The 16,234-nt window shown below is 46.1% G+C and overlaps 1 protein-coding gene across 4 annotated transcripts in view; it reads left to right on the top strand.

Moving 5' to 3' along the window:
• Positions 1-1,163: 1,163 nt before the first annotated feature.
• The window catches only part of BTK (Bruton tyrosine kinase), a 37,835-nt gene continuing 22,764 nt past the window's right edge, over positions 1,164-16,234 (top strand). Inside the window, exons 1-3 of one of the 4 annotated variants that reach the window (XM_074277041.1) lie at positions 1,166-1,342; positions 4,790-4,891; positions 16,016-16,198. In XM_074277041.1, the coding sequence (XP_074133142.1) occupies positions 16,058-16,198 (141 nt within the window). In that variant the 5' untranslated portion in view covers positions 1,166-1,342; positions 4,790-4,891; positions 16,016-16,057. Of the gene's footprint in view, positions 1,343-4,753; positions 4,934-16,015; positions 16,199-16,234 lie in introns of those variants that run through there. The other 3 variants (XM_074277043.1, XM_074277042.1, XM_074277040.1) reach the window with 3 other exon arrangements.

Raw genomic sequence — 16,234 nt, forward strand, 5'->3', positions numbered from 1 at the left:
CTTGCAGTTGTCAAGCTAGGGCGGCCGGGCCTCCCCACACTGACCGCTGTTCTTACCCTGTGAGACCGAGGACTCTTTGCCTTTCTTGTACTGCGTCACCTTGTGAAGCTGGTGCCGGCGGCACCTTTTGCAGTAACTCCTGCGATATTTGGGGAAGTTCACCTGAAAAAAAACCCTAAGAAGTGAGCGGGCAACGGCCAAGACCTTCCAAGATGGCGCCTACTAGTGGCCGGAGCTCGAAGGTCAGGGCCAGTCCTCCTCTCCCAGTCTCCACCCCCTTCCCCGCCCCCAATGCGGCCGGGGGGGCCCCTGAGGGGAAAAAGGAGCCGGGGGAGGCCGGCCGCCTCGCCCAGGCCTCGGGAGGCAGGGTCAGAATGCCGGCCTCGGCCCCCGGCCCCCGGCCCCACCCCACGCCCCTCCGCCCCCGCCGGCCGCCATGTTTTCTTTGTGTGGGCCCGCCCCCAACCACCCAGCTGGAAGCGCGAGGGAGCCCGTCTTCGATCGCTTCCCAGCAATGGCAGGTTCCTCGGGTGTGCGAAGCTCCGCTACGCCACTGGCGCCTAGCGGGCCTCCAGGCCGATTCCCACGAGGTAGGATTAAACTGGATTCCCGCGCCTCCCCAGCCGCCCACCATGGCCGCCGATGCGTCGTCACCCGAGAAGAAGACGACGTGGCCGGAAGTGCGGCGAGAGAAAACAGACTGCGGGGCGCAAAGGCTTATGGGGAGACTCCCTCCGAACCCAAGGAGGGGCGCTGCGCGGGGACGCCCCCTAGCGGCCGAGGTAGGCATTGCACTTTCGGCATTGCGCAGAACGAGACAAAGGCTGAAGGGGGCCAGATGGGCAACAGCAAGGTGCGGGGCAGAGGTCGCTGGGGACTCACCGACGGGTGGCGCTGCGCTTCCTGCTGGGCTTCTCTGACCGCCGGATAGCTGGGATCCCTCGGCCGAGCGCCCGCCAATGAGCGCTCGGCCGAGGACAACGAAGAGCCCTAGAAGACGACCGACTTCGAAGGACGTCGGAGGAAGACTGGGGCTTGACTGAGGTGGCTTACGCGCATGCCCTGACGTCAGGAGGAGGAGCGCCATGACAGGCCCGCCTCTGACGCACACTGCCTGAGAAGTGTGACTTCGTACCTTCTTTGCTCGCCTCACCCCCTCTTCATAGCCCCGCCCCTCTCCGACCTCCTCCCCTCCCACACACTCCCACAGCATCCCCGGGCCTCGCTGGACCGACTCTTTGAGTTTAGATTAGACAAGATCAGAAGGAAATGATGTTTTTGCGTGACATCTCTTAAGTTCCCTTCCAGCTCTAAACCCATGATCAACCCCCTCCTATGACAGGTGAGTAAACTGAGGCCCGGAGAAATAAAAGCACTTATCCAAAGACACAGCACCCCGTGATCCCCAAGTTAGGTTGAAGGCATTCTAGACGTGCCTGGGTTTTCATTTGAGAAAACCACTGCCTCAGAACTCTTCTCCGAGGAAAACTCTGTCTTTTCCTTAGCCCAAGAGTCTTCTGGCCCCTTCCTACACATTGTTGCTGGTCACTGGCTTTAGTTGTGCCCAACTTTATCTGACCCCAGTAGGGGTTTTCTTGACAAAGACTTTGGAGTGGCTTTGCCATTTCCTGCTCCAGGTCATTTGATAGATGAGGAAGCTGAGGCAAACAGTAAGAAGTGACTTGCCCAGGGTCACACAGCTGGCAAGTGTCTGAGGTCAGATTTGAACTCTGGCCTTCCAGACTCTGGGCCCACCTAGCCGCCTGCCCTAGATGGCAAATTATCAACACTATTGTATACAGTCCAGCATTTGGCTCACCCTCAAAGCCTTTCCAACTTGAAAGAGCTTGTCTGAGCTTGATTCGATTTGCAGCATGCAGATGCTCTGCTTACAAAGCTGAGTCACCTCCTGGCATGATGAGGCATAAAAAGACATAGGATCCTAGGGATCAGAGGCAGAGCTGAAAGAGTCTTGGAGGTCATCTACTCAGAACTCATTTTACAGAAAAGGAATCAGACCCAGGGAAGTCAAAAAGCTTGCTCAATGACACAAGGACAGATTTGAACCCAGGTTCTTTGACACCAATTCCAGTTTTCTTTCCACTAGAATGGGGGATACTTTTAATTTATTTGTTTGTTCATTATTTTTTATTTATTCATTATTGATTTATTTGTTATTCTTAAGTGCAAAATGCCAAGTTGAGCCAACCAAATGAGAGCTGATATCTGAATCCTTTGGATAATAAATACATGGACTCAAATCTTGACCTTACCACTTCCTACTTCCATGCCCCACTCTGGACCTCCATTTCTCTAACTGTAAAATGAAGGGGCTATATGAATGATTACCAAGATCCCTCCTAGCCCCAAAACCTCGGTTCCCTGAGGCACAGGGAGACTGGCCCTCCATCTCCCTGGTCCAAAACAAAAGGATCTGAAGACCACAAGACCTTGGTCACTCAATAGCCCTGCTGAAATATCCAGCATCTAGGGTGGCAGTCACTCCCCTTTCATTCCCTGGGCTTTTGGCTAACTACCAGAATTTACGGAATTGGTTTGGTTAGATTGAATAAATTAGATGCCTCTAGTTTGGGGTCAACCTGAAATTGTGGAGCATCTGTAAGCTGCAAATCATCCCTTCCAAGAGAAAGTCTCCATTCCCTTTTCCCCCTGTCTCCCCAGAAAGCTGAAGGCTAGCAGCCACTAATCCAACAGAATATCCCAGAACCCCACGTTGGCTTCCTTTGAGTGCATGCTCCCATGTGATGGACACTTTAAGTTAAGTGTGTTTTAAGAAATCCAGCAGCACAAAGACAAGCCAGCCCGTCTCTGGCAATTTGTCTAGAAAACCCAGACCACGGAAAGTACCCAATCCATTACTTTAGGACTTGGAAGGAAACAAAATTAATGGTCAGCCTCTCCAAACCTTTCTCTAATCAGATGCATCATTGCTGAGATAAGTGTTATGCTTACAGCATTGGACAGAGTAGCATTCAGGTGACAAGTATAGAGCAGACATCTGAAGCTCCAAATTGAAATACAACCTCTCACGCTTATTGGCTACCCGGCCAGTTTCCATGACTGTAAAATAAGTATAATAATAACTTTTGTAACTATACTGACTCTTTGCAAACTTTAAAGCACCACTTAAAGGTCAGTTATTTTCACTTATTCATCTGCCTTGAGCAAATGTGAGAATCAGCCAGGCCAATACTTGGCCAATAAAAAGGCTTTTAAAAAATATGTATCCAGTTAAGACAACTTTGTTGCTTTCAGAACCTTGAGAGGCACATAAAGGCTTCACAGAAGCTTGGGAATACATGTGTGAACTGAGGCAGAAGTAAGAGTCAGTTAGTCAATGGACGGTTAGAATTCAGATCAATCCAATGACCAATTTTGACTCCCAAGGACTAAGGCTGGCAAAACACTAAACATATATTACCTCTTTTTTTTCCTCACCAGAGTCCCAGAGAGGTAGGTGCTATTATTATCTCCATAATAGAGATAAGGAAACCAAAGTGACTTGCTGTGGGTCACATGACTAGCAAGTATCTGAAGCAGATTTGGAATGCAGCAAAAGAGACTGCTGTCCTCTTTGCAAAGAGGTAGGGGATTATGGGTGGACAATGAGGCATATATTGTCAGAGGTAGTCAATATTTATTATTTCACTCAGCTGTTTAGAGACGGTTTGGAGGGGACATCGGGGCATGGGAAAGAGCCAGAGAGGACAGCAATGTAAATAAAGGCATCCAAGAGACATTTAAACAGTTTCAGTAATCTTAATGAACTTCCAACAGATCCTAGGAAGATCTTTTCCATCAGACACCAGAGTCTGAGTTCAGGCAACTAAGGATATGCTGGTAGGGTCACTTTAGCAAGCATTATAGTGTAGTGCCTAAAGCTCGATGCCCTCACCAACTGCTGCCCAAGGATTGTGATTCTTGGGATTGTATATGCTAACACGAACTAGTTCCTGGGAGAATCTATTTCCTTCCCAGAATGCCCAGTGGAGAGCAGTAAAGCGGCAGATCAGAGGCAGGAGTGGGGCTCAGCCCAGTAGCCAGTTGGGACGGCACTGAAAGTTCTCCCGATTAGCTCCCAGGAGGTGTGCTTTCCAGGATTAGAGAGCCCTAAAGAATTCAAGCCACGGTCTCATGGTAAGGGTCTTAAATGGAAAAAAAATCAGCATCCTTGGAAAATACGGAAGAGTGCAAGTTTGTGCCTTGGCTCATGTTCTGACATTTTTATCTGTTGAAAAAAAATTCTTTCTTAGAAAATGACTCAACAGAGGAAGTCTTCCTATCTCTAGCTCTGTCATTTTCTGTCCCCTCTGCCCTACCCCTCCCTTTCATTCCAGTTGTCTCATCTCTAAGCCCCTCCACCACATAGGGTCAAAAGTTGTATAATACAACTCTTCTTCACCAAGAGCTTGACCTGTCTCTCTCCCTCTCTCTCCCTGCCCTGCCCCACCATTTCTGCATTTCTCCTTTCTCTCTGCCCATTCCTGCAATATTGAAGCCACCTTCATGGCCTGGCTGCTTGGTCAAGGCGCTATGGCCTGAGCCTCCGTGACACCAAAGTAGGCGGAGAAGGCTTTTTGCCAGCCCAACTCATGGTGGCAGTGTTGGGGGTTCCAAGCAAATGGAAGGGGAAATAAGATACCATGCCTCTGAGAAGGGAGAAGAAAAAAAAAGACATTGGTTTAAGTCAGGAAACAAAAAAAGGGGAACTGAGTGGCTGTGAAAGGGTGGGGTTTGCTCACACTGTCCTTCCTCTCTGGACTGTAAGAATATGTCTCCAGAGCCAGTCTCTGCAAGGATCGAGTCCCCCCTTCCAAACCTGGGCAGCTTAATGCATCTGGGAAACTGCCAGCATTAAGACAGTACTGAGGTGGGTGATTAATGAATGGAGCAACAATGACTGCGAAGCGCAGTGAGTACCTTCCCCCTCGGGGCCATATGGGAGAAAACATGGCTGGTGTCTGAGATGGCAGCAGGAGGTAGATGATGATGGTGGGAAGCTTCAAAGCACCGAGTTCTGACACTTAGTGCTGGATGACCAAGAGGGGTAACAGTTATGACCTGAGGGAGGAACTGAGGAAAGTGAAAGGAAGGACCAGCAAGCAGGTGGCCCTGAATTAGTCGCAGGTCACTGAGAAGCATGAGCACAGTCCAAATCAGACCTTCTCCCATTCTTAGCCTTTGCACCACAAAGGCCTTCTGGCTGTAGTCTTGAGACCCCTTCACAAACTCTGCTTTAACGTTCGAGTGGCTCTCAGAAGGCAGCAGCTCGGTGAGCCGATCTGGAAGGAAAAAGCAGAGTTTTGAATCCCAGCTTGGCCGTGTGACCATGCAGTCAGAGAACGGCCGAGTCCCCTTACCACATTCCTTACAATTGGCTCCCCAGCTTTTGACGGCCTCTGGAAAAGGGAGCCCATCACCTCCGGAGGCAGCTGCTTTGACTTCCAGCTCTAAATTCATCATGATGGAAGCCCAGCTTTTGAGCTAAAAAGTGCTTTGGGAAGTCATCCAGTCCAGGTATTGGGCAAACTAGCTCATCCTTCTGAATCTCAGTTTCCCTTTATGTAAAATAAAAGGATTCCATTAAGGGCCCTTGATGGTTCTTTCTAGCATTCAGTCCTGTAGTCTTGAAGTCCTCTGAGCTGAATGTGAATGAGCTGGGAGGAGACCACAAGAAGCCAAGTAAAGGCACAGTTAGAAATTATGGAATATCTACCTGGGATGCCATGAAGCCACTACAAGCAAGTATAAAGCAAAAGCACAGAGTCAACTTAATGTTCATATTTGATTCCCCCCCCCCCCCCCGAGGCTGGGGATAAGTGACTTGTCCAGGGTCACACAGCTAGGAAGTGTTAAGTGTCTGAGACCAGATTTGAACTCGTATATTTGATTTTTTTAAAAAAAATCCGATTCTTTATGTCTAGGGAAGGCAGCCGGTGTCCCTCAGAGAGTTGTTAAATGTGCATCACTGGAAACCCTTTCTCTCCTATCCAACATCTTATGTGTGCCTCTTTTCATTCTCCCATTCTTTTCCTCATGAGCTACTTCTCCTTTTTCTTCTTTTTCTTGCTCTTTCTCCTGTTCCCCCTTCCTTCTCTCCTTGGCTCTGATGAACCTGGTTGAGCTATTGCCATTCATCACTGTTGCTGACCCTAATCAGGGCCCTCAATCTAGTGGGGGACAGGGAATTTGAAGTCTGAGGCCTGGGATCAAGTGTTGGCTTTGCCACTCACTACCTAGCTCATTGTGGCCAAGGTATTCCACCTCTGAGGGCCTCAGCAAGCACCTGACCCGCCTACGTATGCATCTGTCTTTTTGGTCCATGAACCACCTCTCCCATGGTCCTTCACCTGAGGCTTCCTGCCAGCTTTCGGGCCTAGAGTTATATACCTGAGAGAGCTGGACTTGACCAACAAGATCCCTTCTCTCTCTAAATCCATGTGTGTGTGTGTGTGTGTGTGTGTGTGTGTGTGTGTGTGTGTGTGTGTGTACATGCCTGCACCTATGGCTGGGCATATTTCTGTGTGTTTACATCCATGCATATATGCTTTGTGGCTTTCTGGGTATGTGAGTATATGTGTGCACATGCATGTGTGTGGCTGTGTATAGTTCTGTGTGCCCATGCATACATGTGTCACCATGTGTACATTTCTCTATGTCTTATCTATGGGTGTGTGCATAGATGCACTGTGGCTGGGTGTACAGGTACACATGTATGTGTGACCGTGTATTTCTGTATGTGCATGCAGTGTGGCCGTGTATATACATGCATGTGTATGTGGCTGTGTGCATATGCACATATTGAGTGTCTGCATGCACATGTGACAGTGTTTCCGTATTGTGTACATGCCTGCAGTGTGGCTCTGTGTGTGTGTGTTGTGTGTGTACATGTGTGCAGATATGGCTGGGGGTAAGTCTGTCATCAGGAGATGAGCCAGCTCCCTGCAGTGTGACCCCATCTGCTGTCAGGGCTGACAGACATGCTAGAATGTCTGTGGCCAGGGCTGCCCAGCCTCCTTGAAGGGCCGCATCCAAAGGCTTGGGCCCTACAGGGCAGAGATGGTTGTCCCAGATGCCTTGTTCTTGCCTACCAAGCCACTCAAGCAACAGAAAGGCAATTAGCTCCCAACTCCAGATCCCCTTTGGAACTCACTCTGCCTGCAGTGAGCATCCCACTGCTGCCAGCCACGAGTTTTGGAGCCCTGCCCAAATCCCTTTGCCTCTTTCCCTCCGTTTCCTCCCCTATAAACATGAAAAATCTTGCCTCTGGTACCTTATTCCCTTGGTTATTGGGAAGATCAAAGGAAAACAATTTATACTAGATAGTGTAGTCAGACCAAATCAGTTTAAGGGGTCTCGTGGGGGGGGGTCCACTGGAGGTGGGAAACGGCTTCCTGCAGTGTCATAGCACCACAACTGAGCATTATTACAACATTCAAATCAAAACTTGGAAAATGACTTAATTATTACTGTTCTCTGTGCTGTTGATACAAAGGGAGGAAAGAAATGGGGAGAGAAATGATGAGAGGCTTGGGCACCAGGTAGAAGGTTTTCTGAAATAATATCAACTATTGATGCACATGGATCCTGGTGAGATGCAGATATGGGGTGGGTGTCATGTGTTGACAGGCTATGTGACTATGTCCAACTAATTTCACCTCTCAAGGCCCAAATAACTCTTCAGACTGGAAGTTAGAGGTGAGTTTCTGGGCCACCAAATCAAGAAAATTTTGTGTCTGAAACTGCTATATTTGGAAGCTTAAACCCTCTACGAGAAAGGGATACTTATATGGTATTGCCGGACTCTTTACACTGAGCATATAGAAATAGAGTTGCCTCTATTTCCCTTTTGGAGATTCTCCAAGCTCTTTGGGAACATTTTAACCTCCCAGAAAGGGTTTGTTTTCTAATCTCTCTGTTATACTTAAAAGTCCTATTTCCAGATCTCAAAGGCTGTCCAGTTGTTCCTTTGTTAATTTTTTCTAAATTCTTTGTGGTCCTGGACTTATCTTGTTATCCTTTTCTGAGGGTATTAAGGTCCCTTAAAAAAAATTATGGGCCTTATTTTGTATATCCACAATTGTGTATTTCCTCAAACAGTTTTTTTTTTAAATGCAGTCCACCTATACCAGGAAGAGGCTTCGGAAGAAGGGCCAATATTGTTCATCCAAGCCAGCATTCAGGTGGTTCCCAAGCATCTTCTTGGCTCTGAGCTGGGAAGGGAAAGAAGGCAGGAGAGTCAGGACTTTCTGTGAGTCCTCCCTGAGGGAGAAGCTTCAGGAGATAGCTCACCAACCTGACACATGTCCTGGGGAGGCCTCTCAGTTATGCAAATGCGATTGCTGAGGAATTCAGGCAGAACCAAGACACCATTGGGGCCCATGGGGCTTTCAGTTTCAGTGAAGCTGAAAATGCAGTGAAGGGGGCAAGAAGGAAGGAAGCCAGGAAGGGAAGGCAGGCTTTCAAAGAGCAGGAGCTGGACTCTTCCTCCCAGCATATGCTCTCCCAGATGCCTGTGTGATCCTGACTGATAGTGGCCAATGACGGCTCAGCTTAGTCACACTGCGAGGCCCCCAAAAACAACAAACTAGTCTATTTGGTGGGGCTCACCCCCACATGCCTACATTTCTGAATAGAAAAGAGTCTGAGCACTAGAAGTTGGAGGTTTGAATGGGTGCAAACTCAGACACGTGAGCCAGAGAAGCATGGACAGGTCAACTCACAACAAGCATGTATTAAGTTCCTGCTGTGTGCAGGGCACCCAGGTGGGAGCTGGGAGTAACACAACATCTAGATAAGACAAGATCCCTACCCACTTAGAACTTCCACTTCAATAGGAGGCTGTGATGCAAACGCCAACTTTTATGTTGCCTTGCACTCCAAGATACTAAGTAAGACCTGATGAGAGGCAGTGCAGCAGAGAGGAAAGAGCAATGGAATTGCCAATCCGGAGATCCTGGCTCAACTCTTTACTGACCATGAAACTTTGAGAAGGTCACTTAGCCTCTTAAAGCTTCCGTCTTGTCATCCAAGAGGATCTCTTGGCTCTCTGGGGTTCTTTCTCACTCACTCACTTTCACACTCTTTCCTGAGCCCAGAAATACTTTTTTGAGACATGGAATAAAGAGCTCTGAGGTCTGAGGGGAGAAAGGCTTCATGGGGGAAGTAGCATTTGAGCTAAGTTGAGTTGATCTGTTGAGGATGGGAAGGCAATTCAACAGGTGAAGAGGAGGATGGAAGACATTCCAAGGAATAGCATAAATAAAACCAGAGATGAGCAAATATAAGCAGAATTCTGAAAAGAATTTAATCCCCAAAGCACTGCTTAAGTTCTTCCTCTGTGTCGAGCAGCATGCAAGACACACCGGGGTACAAAGTCAACACAAATTTTCTCCCCTCAAGTAGGTTACATCTCTTGGATAGAGGAGTCTGGTTCAACTGGAGTTCAACAGTAGGTGGAGCATGATGGTAGGGATAGATAGTAGAGCAGGTTCGAAAGCTGGAAAGGTCCCTGGGACCAACTGGGCAAGGACCTCAAATGATGAGCAGAGGAGCTTGAGCTTTATTGACAGGCTCCATGGAACCACTCACCATTTAGGGGTTTTGAACAGCAGAGTTATATGACCAAATCTATGCACGAGGAACTCATTCACACCATGGAAATGAAGGATGGATCAGTGTGGGGAGAAAGTAAGGAAACTTTTTGTAAGGAGTCTGTTGCGATGGTTTAGGTGGGTGGTAATGAAGGTCTGTGCTAAGGAACAGACAGTGGAAACAGATAGGAGAACACCACGGACATTGGCTCTACATTGGCACTGAAAGGTGAGGGACAGAGAAAGGTAAAGAAGATACCTGTGGAATTCGTTCCATATTCAATATGGAAGCCTTCTGAAGGTTCCCTCTTGTGTCCCCACCTAATGTTTCCCCTGCATATTCGAATTTGGCTCTGGGCTGGAAATGCTCAGCAAGGGAAGGACTCTCCGTTCATGGGCAAAAGTCAAAGGAGTCCCTCATTTCTTCCGCCATCACTGCGGCTGTTGTGGCACACCTTCCCATAGCTCCCCAATATGTGGCTATGGTGAGTTTGATGTGCTGGCAGGACATCCAGATAGAGATATCCTGGAGCCAGCTGGAATTGTGGCTCTGGAGCTCAGAAGAGAGAGGTTGAGAGCATGGCTTTGCTCAAGCCAGCTTGAACTGGCTTTGGAGAGCAAATGCTGCAAAGCAGGGCTTGGTTCATTGTTTTGTTGATTTCTGGACTTATTTATAATGCAGGTTAAACTTTTATTAGACATTTATTAGCACATCAAAGTAAGAAGCCATCTCTTTAGAAATAGCAGTTGAAGCCTTAGAGGAGTAAATGAATCTATGGAGCAGAGGAAAGAGAAAGAAAAGAGAAGAAAGGGGACCAAAGACAAGATCTTTGAGAACATCCAGGTCACGGTGTTGGAAAAAAGCAGGAAGAAGCAGGGAAAGAGGCCAAGATGGAACGGTTACAGAGATAGGAAGATAACTAGGGGAATATGATCTCTCTAAGCCAGAAAAGGAAAGCTAGAGAGACAGACAGACACAGGGGTAGGGCGAGGGTGGAGAAGTGGTGGATGGGGCAAAAGGATAAAGGGAACACTTTAGGACCTGGCAAACCTCGACATATTTGTAGGTAAAAGGGAAGAAGTCAGTGGACAAGGAGAGATTGGAGCTGCTGGAGAGAGCACTCGAGTGAAAACAGCAGAGAAACACTAAGACATGATGCAAAGGACAGGCAGGCACAAGAGGCACAGGAGGAAGCCAGGGAGACTAAAGCTGAATTAAGAACCACATGGTCCCATCAAAATGGAGCCAGAAATATCTGGAGCCAGAGTGCCACCCCAGAGCAAAGAGGAACACTCAATTTCAGGTTCATGGATAGCTAATCCTCTGTGCTGCCATATGCAAAACTGACAAATTAGCTACCTGGCAGTACCCTCACTGCACTGGAGGAGCTCATCTCCCCAAGAAAGATACGGAGGGGAAAAAAAACTGCCCGGTTGGTCCAGAAACTCCCAAAGCCACAGAAGAAACCTGTGAAACACTGCCAGTGATAGAGCAATAGTCCAAAGATTTTCGGGGACTGCACACCATCTTCTGAGCCCTGATGTGCCCTCTAGAATGCTAGAGAACAACTTCTGGTTGTCAGGCCGCAAGTTTGATGAAGCTTCAGATCAGCCATGAGGCCTTTCCTCCATCACTGGCTCTGTCCTTAACTCTTGGTCCTCTGTAGGCCTCAGTAGGGCAGTATCTGGCCTCTTGCAAGCCCACCAAACCTTGGTGAACTGAGTAGCCACCAGAGAATCTCTGCAAAGCCCCCTGGCTATCTTCCAGGTTATAAGATCAGGGAATCCCCAAGCCTGATCTCAGGAGTTTCTCCCGGGAGCTGATAGGAAATCGTTTCAGGTCCACTTTAGTACATCAGCTACCTTCTCTACCCCTGACCAAGCACTTTTAGAAATTCATTAATCTTCACAATGGAGAATCAAGAAGGGCAGGACCATGGAAGAGAACAAAAAAAGAATCAGGTTTCCCTCGCTGCAATCTGTGAGCTCAGCTAGCGTGGAACATTTTGTCTGCCGACTGAGCATTTATTCCAGGACTGTGGAAATGCATTCAAGTAAAGAGCCACATTAAGAAGGCACAAAAGACATAGGTTAGAAGAGAGTAGATGTCCCTTTCAAAGCCTCTCCATTCACAAAGATGGTAATGGAAGATGCCTCCTGGGGGAGTTGGATGCAGTCTTCAAGTTGGAAAACCTAGGGCAAGCTTCCCCTTGATCCGAGAAGCTGTGAGAAGTTAGTACATATAATGTTGGGCTGAGAAATGACATTTGAAAAGTGATATTTTAAAGGAGATGCTTTTCACAGTGGCCCGAAGGAACGTTCAGAAGAAAAGCCAAAGGCAGGGAGACCAAATAAAAGGTTTTTTAGGCCCCCTAGAAATTATTATAACAATTCTCAGGTTTTGACTCAGCATAAAGACAAACTTAACAATTAGAGCTATTGCCTAGAAGGAATTGACTCCTTTTTGAAGCACTGAATTCCCAATCACTGGGACTCTGGCTGAAGAGCCATTTGTAAGGGACCTTGAAGACAGAATTCATGCTTCAGGTAAAGGTTGGACAAGACAGTCTTTGAGGTCCCATCCAGCCCTGAGATCAAGGGTTTCTTTTGGTGAACATGGGTCAGGTTGCCCATGTTTCACGGATTGCCATGGTCAGAGAATTTCTTTTTTCTTTTTTTTTTTGCTGAGGCATTTGGCTTAAGTGACTTGCCCAGGATCATACAACTAGAAGTGTTAAGTGTCTGAGGCCACATTTGAACTCAGGTCTTCCTAATTTCAGGGCTGGTGCTCTGTCCACTGTACCACCTAGCTGCCCCCAGAGTACTTTTTTTCAATGATGGGTCCCTCTCCATTGTACTTAGCTCTGCTGGTCCTTGGAAAACAGATCCAGACATGTTGTCAGGCCCAGAATCAGAACCTTCTCCAACATGGTAGAACCTGCCAGAGCTTATGCTCTGCTGATATCGTGTAGAGACCCCAAGGTCACATCGTTGCCATGAGGCATATAGCATGATAAAGCTAAAAAGGAATGATCAGAGTATCATAGATTTGGAGCTACCTAGGATCTTGGAGGCCATTCCCCTCATTTTACAGATGAGGAAGTTGAGCCCAGAGAAGGAAGTGCCTTGTCCAAGGTCACCTGGACAAAAAGTAGCAGAACCAGGATTTGAATGTATGTCCTTGGACTCCAAATTTGATGCTGTCTCCACCTCCCCCACACAATCACACTGCTATTAGAGCCTGCTGTTTTGAATGGTCGCCTCATTCTTTGTTCCCTTAGGTAAATCACAGGTTGCTATGGAGCTCTGAGGTTACTATGTGAGCATCTCAAGGCCTCACCCAGCAGCTATTCCCCTTTGTCTCCCAGGTCTAAGCTGTGGCAGGTTCTGTCTACTTATGAGGCCACGGGAAAAATCTAGATAATTAGCAGAGAGAAGGGAAACAAAGAGTAAGATCTGTTCTTGGATAACTGTATCTAAAGAGTATACTGATTATTGGATCGATGTCAACTTGAAAAAAAAGTCTCTAGCAGTGTGCTTTCAGACTATGTTCTTGATTAGCCCTGTTCCGGTTGATATTTCCCTCCCCCTGCCCCCCCCCCAGAACTTTCAAAAATAGAATTTTTTTTAGTCATTTCATTAAATATCTCCCAATTACATTAAAAAATGTTTAACGCTCATTTTTAAAAATTGTGACTTCCAATTTTTCTCCCTCTCTCTCATCTAGCCCCAGCCCTTGAGAAGGCAAGTAATATATTTGCTATTTTTAAGTCGACAGCTTAATTAAAGATCTAAGTAGCCTGCTTTTCTGATTTGTAGGTGATGTGAAATTGGAAGGATAGCTAAATTAATTAGGTAGCTGAATCAGGATCCAAGCCGGAATAAGGGACCAACTTTAATGAGACCAGACATTGGAGCCAGAATGGTCTGGTGAAAATCCAGGGACCTGAATTGGAATCTCAGCTCTACCACTTATTCTATATACCATCTTGGGCAAGTCACTTGAACTCCTAAGGCCTCAGTTTCTTCCTCTGTAAAATGAGAGGATTGGACTGGATGATCTCTGAGGTTCTTTCTATGATCCTGCTACCATTCTGCCATTACAGGGAGGGAGGTCATTTAAAAACCAACCAATTTGTAGCACTTATTTACTCTTGCCATGATGCTTTTCTCTATCACCTTTCTAATGGAAACTTTAGTGTTTCAGAATCAATAATAGAGCATGTCTTATATGTTTAATGTGAGCGATAGGCAAAAAGTATTGCTTTATGAAAAGAACAAAAGCTATGATGTCTAATTTCGGGCCCTGACAAGAAAAAAGAAAAACACCTCCTTTCTTTTGTGTAGACGTTGGAGCCCATGGATGCACAAGGTTGCATGCACTGTTGCTGGATGGTGATGTTTGAAAGTTTTCCATTGATACATGAGAAGTCTTACTGTACAAAATGGGAAGGCTACATCTGGAAATGACTGAAATGTAATAGTAAAAAGCATCCATAAATCTTAAAATAATGTCTTTTTGAAAAGCATTGTTTTCTTAAAACTAAATTTATTCCTGGATCTGAGGACAACTCACTTTTCGCCTTTTGTCACCTTTCTCTGGCTCAGCTCATTTCTCCAAAAGAATCATAAATAAGATTTCTCTATCTGGAGAATCACTAAGTTATCTCCTGTTCCTGTTCATACATGGTTTATATAGCTGAGATGTAAGATAGGCTCAAATAAGGGAATTACCATCACCCTGAGGCAATAACATGATCTTTATATTTTGGAGTTAGCACGCGATCACTGTTCTTATTGTTGCTAAAACTGGTCACCATGTATGGTTCCAAGAATAAAATCTTACGTCTTCATCCCCAGCAAAATTCCAGAGTTTTCATTTTCTTTTCTTCAGCTCAGGCTGGATCACGGTGGCAGTAGTGGTCCTAGTGATGCTGAGACAAGTCCAATTCTTTGTGACCCCATTTGGGGTTTTCTTGGCAGAGATTCTGAAGTGGCTTGCAATTTCCTTCTCTGGTTCGTTCTTCATTCGAGGAAACTAAAGCAAACAGGGTGAAGTGACTTGCCCAGGGTCACATAGCAAGTAAGTGTCTGAGATAGAATTTGAATTCAGGTGTTCTTGACACTAAGCTGGTGCTCTATCCACTGCAGCATCACTTTGTTTCCCAAGATTAGTGTGGAAACAGGTAATTATAGCTCCCATCCATAGGTATATTCCTCTCATCTTCCCGAAATCCTGCTCGGCTACAGACTCCAGTGGAATGCCACATGAAAATAATTAAATATACTATCTAATTCAACCATTCTGGAGCACAATATGGAACTATGCCCAAAGGGCTATTCAACCACATGTCCTTTAATCCGGCAGTGTGTCTACTGGGTCTGTATGCCAAAAGGATCATAAAAGAGGGAGAAAGACCGACAGTACCAAAAAAAAAGTCTGTAGTAGCTCTGTTTGTGGCAAAGAATTAGAAAATGAGTGGATACTCACCAATTGGGGAATGAACAAGTTATGGTATATTAAAGTAATGGAATATTATTGTTCTATAAGAAATGATGAACAGGCTGATTTCAGAAAAGCCTGGAAAGATTTGTATGAATTGATGCAGAGGGAAGCATGCAGAATCAGGAAAACATTGTATACAGTAATAGCAAGCTTGGGTGACTTAGCTCTTCTCAGCAATTCAGTAATACAAGGTAGAGCCTATAAACTTTGGATGGAAAATGCCATCTGCATCCAGAGAGAGAATAATGGGAACTGAATGCAGATCAAAGCATACTATTTTTTACCTTTTTTATTATCTTTTTTCCTTTCTTGTGTTTTTTCCCTTTTGTTCTGATTTTTCTTTTCTAAGATGACTCATATGAAAATATGTTAAAAAAAAAAAAGGAATGTATATGTATAAACTAAAAACAAAAAAACCTTCCCTTTGGCAAATATATATATATAAATACTGTCTAGGAAACTTGGAACTTAAAATCCCAACCAACCCCCATATTAAATTCCTGATCTCTTGGCAGGGAGGAGGTGACTAATAGGATCAACAGCTACACAGGACCTATATTTATTCATACTCAATATAAAATGAGTCTTGTTGGTGCTGATGCAGGCCTGCTTCTCTGGTACCTGGAGAGCAAACAAGTAGATTCAGTATCCAAGATAATCGACTTTTACAATGACCCAGTCTAACAGAGCCTCCTCATGGTGGGGGAGTTTACCCAAAATTTCCTTTCCCTAGGATTTGCCTTGGTATCTAGGTGCTGTAGCAAGAGGGGATCAATGAAAGAGCCCCATGGTGGTATTACTGTTGAAAACAGGGCTTCTTGAGGTGGGCTCTAAGGATGAAGGGAGGCCAGTTGGTAGTCTGCTGGGTGGTCACCACTTACTTCTTTGTTTCTAGTGCCCATAGGTAAGGAAAAAGAAAGAAGACAAGAGAGAAGACATGGCTGCAGTAATCCTAGAAAGCATCTTCCTGAAGCGATCACAACAGAAAAAGAAGACCTCCCCTCTGAACTTTAAGAAACGACTCTTTCTCTTGACCGTTCAGAAACTCTCTTATTATGAGTATGACTTTGAGCGTGGGGTAAGTGTGCTATAAGACAGCTGAGGAGGGTCTGTT

The sequence above is a fragment of the Sminthopsis crassicaudata genome, chromosome X, assembly GCF_048593235.1.
Source record: "Sminthopsis crassicaudata isolate SCR6 chromosome X, ASM4859323v1, whole genome shotgun sequence".
Classification (NCBI taxonomy): Eukaryota; Metazoa; Chordata; class Mammalia; order Dasyuromorphia; family Dasyuridae; genus Sminthopsis; species Sminthopsis crassicaudata.